Below are 11055 nucleotides of genomic sequence, written 5' to 3' on the forward strand. Positions count from 1 at the left end.
CCTCCACTGCGAACGGAGTCATATCTTCAACCTTATTGTATTCTTCTTCATCTGTGACATCGTCGACTCCCACAATTTTCTTTTTTCCTGCCAGAACAATATGGCGCTTTGGCTCATCTCTGGCACCAACAAAACTTGATTTATTCCTGGACTTGTCCTTTCTCTGTTTGCTAGACATGTCCTGTACATAGAAAACTTGAGTGACATCTTTAGCTAGAACGAATGGTTTGTCTCGATAGCCAAGCTCTTTGAGGTCTACCATTGTCATTCCGTACTCGCCAATATTGACACCTTTTCCTATGAGTTTAACCCATTGACAATGAAATAGAGGTATCTTCAATGGCCCATAGTCGAGTTCCCAGATCTCTTCAATGTAACCAAAATATGAGTTCGTTTGGCCACTAGAGTTGGTGGCATCTATACGGACACTACTATTTTGATTGGTGCTCTTGTTATCTTGGGCTCTTGTATAAAATGTGTAACCTTTAATTTCATATACTTGGTACATCAGGATTGAATTTGCCGGACCCCTGGCTAGCCAAGCTAGCTACTCATGAATTTGATCGTTGGCCATGACTTCCTTCTGCAACCAGGTGGCGAATGTATCGTTATGATGTTTTGTAATCCATGTCTCAGACTTCAAAGGGTATATGCTTCACACAATTTGCATGTGCTCCTCCATGTATGGAGCCACCAAGGCTGATTGTTGCAGAACTGTGAGATGTGCTTTGCTCAACGTGGCATGATCTGTGGCATTTACTGATTTTCTTCCAAGTGTGCCCTTTCCAATCGGCCGCCCCTCATGACATGATATTGGAATCCCAATTGGGCAGAGTTCTTCCACATAGTCAACACAAAAATTAATGACCTCCTCTGTGACATAACCCTTCGCAATGCTTCCTTCTGGACGAGCCCGATTATGAACGTATTTCTTTAGGACTGCAAAGAATCGTTCAAAAGGGAACATATTATGAAGGAAAATAGGACTGAGAATACCAATCTCTTTGACCAGGTGAACTAGAAGATGCGTCATAATATTGAAGAATGATGGAGGAAATATCATTTCAAGACTGACTAAACTTTGGACAACATCCTCTTGTAACCTGCTTAAACTCGATGGATCGATTGCCTTCTGAGAAATTATGTTGAGAAAGACGCATAGCTTTATAATTGTTGCTCGAACATTAGCTGGTAGAATACCTCTAAATGCAACTGGAATCAATTGCGTCATCAACACGTGACAGTCATGGGACTTTACGTGTGCGAATTTCTTCTCTTTCAAGTTCAGTAGCCTCTTTATATTCGAAGAGTAGTCTGATGGGACCTTGATACTGTTCAAATAGTCGAACATACTTTGTTTCTCTTCCTTACCAAGATTGTAGCATGCAGGACCAAGATAATGACGTCCTTTATCCCTTTTTTCTGGATGTAGGGAGGCCCGTTGTTTCATACGTTGAAGATCTTGCTGCGCTTCCAATGTATCCTTTGGCTTACCGTAGACACCAAGGAAGCCTAAAAGGTTCACACAAAGATTTTTTGTTAGGTGCATCACATCAATTGTGTGGCGGACATCTAAGACTTCCCAATAAGGTAACTCCCAAAAAATACTCTTCTTCTTCCACATAAGTGCACGTCCGTCATCACTCTGCACTGATCTGCTGCCGGGTCCTTTTCCAAATACTACTTTTATCTCTTTGACCATTTCAAACACCATTTTCCCACAACGGTGCCTAGGCTTGGTACGATGATCTGACTTTCCATCATAGTGAGCATGCCTCCTCCTTAATGGGTGCTTGATTGGAAGAAATCGACGATGACCCACACGATCTTACTACAGTGCTTGAGGTACGTGCTGTCGGTTTCTTCTAAACAATGGGTGCATTCTCTATAACCCTTATTGGATTGTCCGGAGAGGTTACTTAGTGCTGGCCAATCATTGGTGGTTATGAAAAGCAATGCACGAAGGTTAGAATGACCCTCTGCATGCACATCCCACATACGAACACCCTCCTCTTTCCACAACAATAGAAGATCCTCAATCAGTGGTTTCAGATACACATCTATATCGTTACCGGGTTGCTTCGGGCCGGGGATAAGCACCGGCATCATAATGAATTTCCGCTTCATACACAACTAGGGAGGAAGGTTGTATATACAGAGTGTCATAGGCCAAGTACTATGGCCACTGCTATGCTCACCGAAAGGATTCATGCCATCCGTATTTAAGCCGAACCTTATATTCCTCGCATCATTTGCAAATATTGGGAATGTTCTATCCACTTTTCTCTTTTCTCCACTGCGACCCATCAGCGGGGTATCTCAACATATTGTCTTGCTTACGTTCTTCTTTGTGCCATCGCATCAATTTAGCATTTATTTTGTTCATGAACAAATATTTCAGACGCGGTATTAGAGGGAAATACCACATCACCTTGGCAGGCACCCTCTTCTTGACACGCATCCCCTCAACGTCGCCTGGATCATCTCGAGGGATCTTATACCGGCATGTGTTGCATACAGGGCATGAATCCAAATTTTCATACTCACCTCGATATAGGATGCAGTCATTAGGACAAGCATGTATCTTCTGTGCCTCTAATCCTAAAGGACAAACAACTTTTTTTGCCTCGTATGTTGTCGCCGGCAAGGTGTTACCCTCAGGGAATAAGTTTTTTATAAGTTTCAGCAACTCCTCGAATCCCTTGTCAGACAAACCATTTGATGCCTTCCATTGCAACAATTCCAATGTCGTACCCAACTTCTTTTGGTCTTGTTTGCAATCAGGGTACAACAATATTCTGTAGTCCTCCAACATACATTTCAGATCTCTCGATTCCTTTTCTATTTCGCAACCTTCCTTAGTTTCGCGCAGCATCTGACCAAGATCATCTTCTACAACGTATCCTTCAGTATCTTCTTCAGGCTCACCCATTGCAGTGTCATTAAAAAAGACATTATAATTGGCTGCAAAGTCAGGAATCCTGTCCTCTTCTTCTATATTATTATCCAGCATAATTCCTCTTTCGCCATGCTTGGTCCAAATATAGTAGTTTGGCATGGAACCACTATTGAACAAGTGACTGTGGATGGTTCTTGATGATGAGTAATCCTTCTTATTCTTACAGAATTTGCATGGACAACGAATGAAACCGCCATTCTTGTGTTTCTCGGCCGCTTCTATGAATTCATGCACGCCATCAATGAACTCCTTTGAACGCCGGTCGGCCATGTACATCCATTGCCGACTCAACTGGGTCCACAATACATTTATATACATCATTGTAGTGTAGAAATAGTTCATTCATACTACCAATTTATAACTAATATTGAATACGCTATTAATAAAACTGAACTACAAAATTATAACGATGCATATGGCCTTCTGACTGCATGACTGTGTAAAAACTTTGTTTCTCTATATGGAACTTTATATTTTTGTACAAGAAACGACGCATGTGGTCTTCTGGCCTAGCTGAGCTGCGGGTCTCGAATTGGCGCAGCATGCATCTCGAATGTGGAATCTTGTAAAGTTTTGGAATTTTGAAGGGAACTAAATAAAGCACCCTTGCATATGTAATTGATAATATTTCCATTCAAAATTTGAATTCAAATATATAATTGATAATGCATATAACTATAATAAATAGATACTATTCACTTATCAAATAAATTGATAAAACATATAAATATAATAATTTGATAGTATTCACATATCAAATAAATTGATAACGCATATAACTACAATAAAATGCTACAACTAAAAATAATTATCACATGTATAAACTAAATTAAGTGATAACTGCTTCTAAAAACCAATTGCTAAGTTATGGAAAAAAATAACTAACTTTTTTTGAAAAAAAATAAAAATTCCCCTCCCCTCACTCAGCTGCCATGAACAGTGAGTTCACGGCAGCTTGGAGGGGGGAGGGGTTGGGGTATTTATAGGCGTGGCTCAAAGGCACCGGTTGGTGCTTAACAACCGGTGCCAAACAATAGGCATAGGCACCGATTGAAGTTACCAACCGGTGCCTTTGTTGTGGGCACGTGGCGGCACCGGGTCATGGCAAAACCCGGTGTCATTGTCCGCCCTTTAGGCACCGGTTGGTGCCACCAACCGGTATCTATTCCTCCTTGTTCTTTTGATACCGGTTGGTGGCACTAACTGGTGCCTATACTGGGGTTTTGGTACCGGGTAATGCTTTAACCCGGTACCAAACCCCTTATCTTTGATCGCCGCTGGCCAAAGGTACCAGCTGCTTTTGCAACCGGTACTGATGCGTGTACCGGTTGCAAAAGCAGCTGGTACCTTTGGCCTATTTCTAGTAGTGTTTTATGGGGATTAGATGTGTGGAATTTATTGGAGGTAGGGAGACAAAGTGTTCTTGGCAGTACAATGAGGTGGAAGATATAGAGAGGGTGTGTGTGTGGTGTGCGGTGGGGGTGAAGATGGTGGGTGGAGGGGGGGGGGTCGGGGTGGTGCTGCAAATGACAAATAGATGGTGGGATACTAGATGATTTATTAGAATTAGATGTATCGAATCTGGTTGGGGTATAGAGACACAAGTGCTGTGGGCTATCAATGTGAAAGATATAGGAAGGAGGCTATGATGTTGCATGCAACAAAAAAGGAATATCGAATAATCAGGTGATGGAGATATAGACACTAAATAGTAATCATTGTTGTCATCACCAAATGACGCCACCTAGGGTCGCAGTGTCCAAAGTTTGATGCGATGGAAATTACGGCGGGGCACATAAAAAGGAAGACTTGTTGCGTCCATCTTTGCAGCACTATGACATGCATTTTTTCTCTGTAAACTAACTTTAGCTTAGATGGTATGAATGAATCCATTATTTAATTTTATAGGATGTAATAGATGATAAACATAAAAATGAAAGAAATATGATAAACATAATGGGCTAATAAGTTATATGTTTCGTATGCATGACTATTCAGTCCAACGTTTACGACATGTTTTTCTTTTGTAGAATTCTTCTTACATGATGACCAAAACTATATGCACATTGATTATGAATCACCAATGGTACAAGACAACACTCCCTTCATAGCTACTAGTTAATTAGTACAAGAAGAACACTAGCTCAGAACTATATATGCCGAATCAAGAAATGCATATACACATATAGTCTATATGCATGATTATGTCCTCTGATCACTTGCTTGACAGGTGGTGCCTTCAGTTATTTATTGGTGGTTCTTCAGTTTTACCTTTTCCTCCACATTCACCATCACCTGAAAAATAATTATGTAATAACAACCACATCCTAGTATAAGCAACGTTTATACATGAATGGTAGATATTTTAGGAACACATATAGCGAAACAAGTAGCATACATATCCGTTTTGTAGTTACCTTTGTCTCCTGATGTTGGGTTTTGGACAATGTACAATCTTTTAGCAGAAGCTAGGAATAACCTACAATAAATTGACAGATGCATTATTTCCCCCCACAATGCTACAACTCCTAGTATTTCTTTGCGATGTTCTAAAAGTCTATAACAAACTCGAAAATAATGTTTAATATGAGCATTTTCTAATTTGTTTACCTTCAGAATCTTTAGTTACATTTTCTTTGTCACGAGTAAAAAAGTGTTGTTTTCAGCTAATCCAAAATGAAATCATTTGAGTTGTGCAAATATCATTGTAAAGGAATGGTTATCGAAAGTATTACTAATACAGCACATTATGAATTAGAACGTGTTGACAGAGGGACAGGTGAATTGTCATTTTGCAGTATCATGAATGCAGGCATTGCTTGAATCTTTATGTAGAATTTATTTATATTGCACTATTAATGATATGGTTGGCAGATTGTAAGACAATACTTACTCCCATGGAACATCACCAACCAGCATTCGATCACCCTCAAAATCTTCATAAAGAAATATGAATTTGTCACTATTGGGAAGATCTTCTTCTCCCGTATTAGACCCTGAACAGTCTGCTGCTGCATTTATGGAACCAAATCCATTTTTTAAATGATAATCAGTACCCCCAGCTTCGCAGAGAAATTGGTATGAATTTTTTGAAACAATGAACACATGCTTCGTTTGTAGTGAAGTAATTGTTTCCTATGCTCTCAAAAATTATAGTTCCTGAACGAGAGAAATCAGCCTAAATTGTCGAAACAAAATCTAAATGACATCCAAAACTATTGTTAAGGAACTATAATTTTCCATTTGATGTATTGGAAATGTTACAAAAACATCACAAAATTTGCTCACCATTATGTTTATAAGTATCAAGATTTTTCGGTATATGAAGATTTTCAGTCCTACTTTATTTTATAATGTACTCGACAAATAAAAACAAGTTTTTCATGGGTACTTACGACAAAAGAAATTCCTCGTCATCCTGGTGAGCACCCGAGATAAGGACTCGTAGCTGCCGTGGGCCCTCAGGTTGATCTTCCTGCCTATTGTACATCCATCCATGTGAACCTTGGCGAACATGTTCGCCGGCGGCCGTGTCGCTATGACTGTGCTGTCTGTCGGCGGCGCCGCCGCATTTATCTTACCACCGGCGTGTGTCGTCGTACTGCCCTTCAGCTCGTCTGCTGTGACGGTGGCGCCGCCTTCCTTTGTTACGTGCATAGAGGTGACGATGTTGCGCCGGGAGGTGTGCACTGGCGGCCAGCCGATGGCCGACGACAGTGGAACAACACGAGCATCACTGCTGGCAAAAGAAAAGGTAATTTGGAGGAGTTGGAATCAAATGAGGAAATTTCAAATGGCACCTTCATGGAACAACGGCAAGTTCAATGAATTTCTGTGACAAAAAGAATAGGTAGAACTTGTGCTAGAGTCTAAGACATACAAATTGTGACGATAAATGAAAAGTATGGTGACATTGTAGATCAGGAAACTGTACAGATATTTGACACAAGAAAAAAGTAGCATTACTAATAATAAGGAATGTATATGTATATAGTTGGCTCTGAAAAGATATATTTAAGAGGCGGTAAACTTAATATTGATTAATAACACTCTCAACTTTGAAGTGTCTAGCTGACCGGTTTCTTCTCAAAAGACTTGATAATAAGGATATCTCGAAACTCCTGAAGGACCGCAAAAGTTCCGCTCCATTTATTGCCTTATGGAACCATGTTCGTCCCAATTCTATTTTAGTAACGTACTCGGTATTATTTTTTTTCTTAAAACGACATCAACTTAAGGCAGAACAAAGGAAAAAAGCAACACACATGAACCCCTGAACTTTGATCATGTTCATATTGGAGTGTCCGAAATGTATCGAAATTTCAGTCACATGAAGATTAAACATTAGAGTCGCCCCAAAAAAATAAAATAAAAACACAAGAACAACATCATCAGCTCATCACATGGCCACAAGCATAGCTAGCTGTTCAATTATTGAGAGAGCAGCTACTTTAGTTAGCACACATCCACATAGGCACGGCCGGGGGACCCAAAAAGTCGTTTTTATCGAAAAGACTGCACTGCAATGCAGCAGAGGACGGGCGAAGATCAGGCCCGCCGTGCCTGCTGCGCCCATGATTGCTGCCTGCACGGCTGCATCCCCACCACAGCTGCCTTGGATATTCCCTTCCCTCTTGCAGCCCCCCCAAAGATCTCGTCTACTCGTCTCTCGCCATTGCCGGCCTCTGCTGCTCCTTAACGGTCCCAAAAGCACAAGAGAGCCATCCATTCTCTGAACTGTTCTTTCTGGCCCACCTTTAATTTGTCAATACACACGTATACTTACCTTGTCTTCCTATGTTTGGTTCCATTCGACATGCATTATACCCTTTTTTAGTACTTATTACATGCATGATCCTCAGTGGTTAAGATGGAGGATTGTAATAAACTGGGAAAGTAAAATGTTTTTATCTTCTTGGTGACTCTGAGAATGCTTGTACCTAGAGCCTGTTTGGTTTTGTAGCACAGGCTACTATAACAAAATTTGACCATTAATTAGGGGTATCTTATCTTATTATTACTAATTGGAGGCTCCTTTGAAGTCTCCATATGAAGTCACCTAGGATCCTAGGTGGACACTCTAAAAAAATAGAAAAATCCTATAAATTCTCACAAAAATCAGAAACATCTAGCCATCAATATAACAACTCTAATTATAATAGTCATCGGATATGTTATCTTTCCTTATAAATTACCCACATCTGCCATTATGAAAATAGACTAAAGTAACTCCCTAAACATGTATCTAAATTACCCACCTATGCTATTATAAAAAAAATATAAAGTAACCCCCTAATATATATTCGTGTAAATTACCGACCTATGCCATTATAATACAAATAGCCCCCTAAATTTGCATATAAATTATCCAATTATAATATTATTAGAAGTTAAATTACTCCTAAATCTGAATTTAAATTATTTAATTATAATAAAATATTAAAATATCAATATAAAAATCTAAATTACAATTTCTATCATTACTAATATTATTGTTTGTATAAAAATACTACACAAGATGTGTCACCATGTATTTATGTATGATGGAAGAGATAAGACTACAAATTCACAAACAAATAGTTCAACTAAATATATATATCGAATACATATGGAGGTGGGATGCAAAATGAAATCTATTGTAACTAAATAATAATAAATATATATTTTAGAGTATGTGTTAGAATATTTAATTGATTAAAAAGAGCTTAAGATACATAATTATAATTATTGATCTCATTCTTATATTAATTTTAATTAGCCCGTGCGGGAGCATGGGTTGATAGGCTAGTTAAATAAAATCAGTTTACAAGCCTAACTTCACAACTCCTATACTACTTCGCGTGACGAATCTAATGAGACCTTTGACCGTATAATTAGATGATGGTTACTGTATCATTACTGTAGACAATCATCGATTAATTATTGTCATTAGATTCGTCGCGAAAAGATACACCTATCCGTAAAATATTTTGCAAATAGACTCTATTTAGTACTGCACGCATACAAGGTTCCCAATTAATCTAGCTTGAAACTAATACCAGACTGGAGGTTAATAATAAGTAGCTTTCTAAATGGAATTCCATCTGATATATATTTAGAAACTTTACGTATACGTAGTTCTTGTCCATCATGAGCCCTTGGATAAGAATCTATTCGTAATCATTTATAAATGCAGTTCTAAGCACACGGCGGCTAGCTTGCATAGAATATACTAATCGATGAGTGGCGCAAAATATTAATGATTGCAATCAGTTGTATGTAGATCACTTTGATTCTCCTTTTCTCCACTATACTACATACATTCTTTGCATCATGATTGCAGCTATAGGCTATTGTCCTTTTAACGTCTATATATGCATGTCTATAACCCAATTTGAAACCAAGATGCATCATAAAATGAGAATGCATGGGAAGAACTAGATGCTTTAAATTTCACTTCTACTAATAAGAAGAAGCCCCCAATACCAAAACTGATGGAGCAAAGTGGTCGGATGTAGACATCAAAACTGCTAATTTTAGAGTACTACTAAGAATACCTCCCTTAACTTTGCTAGATGCAGTTTCTAAGTCAGAAAGTAATGTTTTACAGCTTCCAATCCCCTCGAAACCCATTTCAAAGTGCACTGATTATGACCTATATATAATCAGCAAACTACGAAGCTCAAGCAGTCAAGCTCAAACATGGAGACATACTATATATGGAATGCTTCAACTTAAGACTTAGAAAAACTGATGATTAATCACGCAGAAAATACTTCATTGTGTGTCGAGTAACAATTTATTAGCTCACCTTGGCACATACGTGGTCGGCGGCGTCAGCTTCTGCTCGGCGGCTGCCTTCTGCTGCCGTGCTGCAAGGCTCCATGGGTGCATGAAGCCGGTCGGGCTCAGCATGAACGCCGCTGCCCAACCACCTCGTGCTATCGAATCACTTACATGGCAATCATGCCCTGCGGTAAGGGCATTTGTGGTGGTGGTGATGGTGCCACTGGTCATGCAACCGAGGTTCTTGTCACCACCGCCGCCCTGTCGACCACCACAGCTCGCCTTGATGCCACTGCAGCCAGTTGCGTCGCAGCAGCTGCTGCCGCCATGAGACAAGGAGATGCCAAGGCTGAGGTCCAGATGGCTGTGGAAGCAAGTGCTGCTGGAGTTTGATTCGTTTGCCCTAGGGGGCGCTTTTGCGGTGATGGTAGTATTAGCTCTCTCTTTCCTTCCAAGAGGCGGTGTCTCAAATGATACTAGATTCATCATAAGGACAATGGTTAACAAACTGATGAGCTGAGATCAGAAGCGAAAGATAGAAATTGAGATAGCAAGGAGAAGAGGGAGGTGAGCTGCACAAGGGGTGTGTGTGTGTGAGCGAGAGAGAGAGAAAGAGAGAGAGTGACTGACTTGGGTGAGTGTTGGTGAGGGTTGAGGGTTTATGGTTGTAGAATAAGTATGTCGGCAGAATATGAGATGGTGCAGGAGTGCAGCGCGCTTGATGGATGGATACTGCTACATGTATCAAGATGGATATATAGATGTACAATTGAGGTGAAGGAGATGGAGAAGCGAGGAGCAATGATTCCACACAAGATTCTGTTAAAAGATGGAAATATTGTGTGCAAGAGAGCCACATGTGTGCCCATTCTAGCTAGGGTATAGTTTCATCATGTTGTTTGTGTACCTAGACACATCGATCATTTCATTTTTCATCTATTTCATTCATAGTACATCGGAATTTCTTCAAAATATATAATATGGATTCCGAAATTTGAAAATAGAAGGGCGCTACCAGACATTACACCTTTATTTTCTTTCCTAATGGGCCGTATTGTTCAACTTTTGCAGATAATAATACATAGTGGTTAAGAGTCAGGAATAGTTTCTTATGCCTGTTTTCGCACAATAAGATTGGGAGAATTTTTACAATGATTAAAAAAATAAGAGCCATACAAAAATATGGGACCAAGTACAAAAAAATTGGACTGAATACTAATTTAATTTTATTTTTTAAATACCTTCCATTAATCAACGGCCAGAAAAAATTTGAAGACAAAAGTACCTGAAAGTACCTAGTGGTACTTTACAATCGTTGTAAGACCAGCAAA

General features: G+C 39.5%; 1 protein-coding gene across 2 annotated transcripts; it reads right to left on the reverse strand.

The window, feature by feature from the left end:
- Nucleotides 1-4904: 4904 nt before the first annotated feature.
- Nucleotides 4905-10513, reverse strand: LOC120686663 (auxin-responsive protein IAA27-like). Of its 2 annotated transcripts, none has more exons than XM_039968879.1 (5): nt 9750-10513; nt 6355-6698; nt 5853-5970; nt 5377-5438; nt 4905-5254 (listed from the first exon to the last, which is right to left on the reverse strand). In XM_039968879.1, the coding sequence occupies exons 1-5, from the start codon at nt 10211-10213 to the stop codon at nt 5199-5201; spliced, it is 1044 nt and encodes a 347-aa protein (XP_039824813.1). In that variant the 5' UTR covers nt 10214-10513; the 3' UTR covers nt 4905-5198. The 2 variants fall into 2 exon arrangements, with proteins under 2 accessions (XP_039824813.1, XP_039824814.1); XM_039968880.1 differs by having other exon boundaries at nt 6355-6695; nt 9750-10512.
- Nucleotides 10514-11055: the final 542 nt, after the last annotated feature.

This window comes from Panicum virgatum, chromosome 8N (genome assembly GCF_016808335.1).
Source record: "Panicum virgatum strain AP13 chromosome 8N, P.virgatum_v5, whole genome shotgun sequence".
NCBI classification, from domain to species: Eukaryota; Viridiplantae; Streptophyta; class Magnoliopsida; order Poales; family Poaceae; genus Panicum; species Panicum virgatum.

What these genes read in the sequence shown, in the direction of transcription:
- LOC120686663 (XM_039968879.1), bottom strand. Translation starts at nt 10,213, where the DNA reads ATGATGAATCTAGTATCATTTGAGACACCGCCTCTTGGAAGGAAAGAG. An exon ending in GTTGGTGATGTTCCATGGGA is followed by an intron (nt 5,439 to 5,852) that starts GTAAGTATTGTC and finishes AATTTATTGTAG; the next exon opens with GTTATTCCTAGCTTCTGCTA. An exon ending in CCCAACATCAGGAGACAAAG is followed by an intron (nt 5,255 to 5,376) that starts GTAACTACAAAA and finishes ATTATTTTTCAG; the next exon opens with GTGATGGTGAATGTGGAGGA.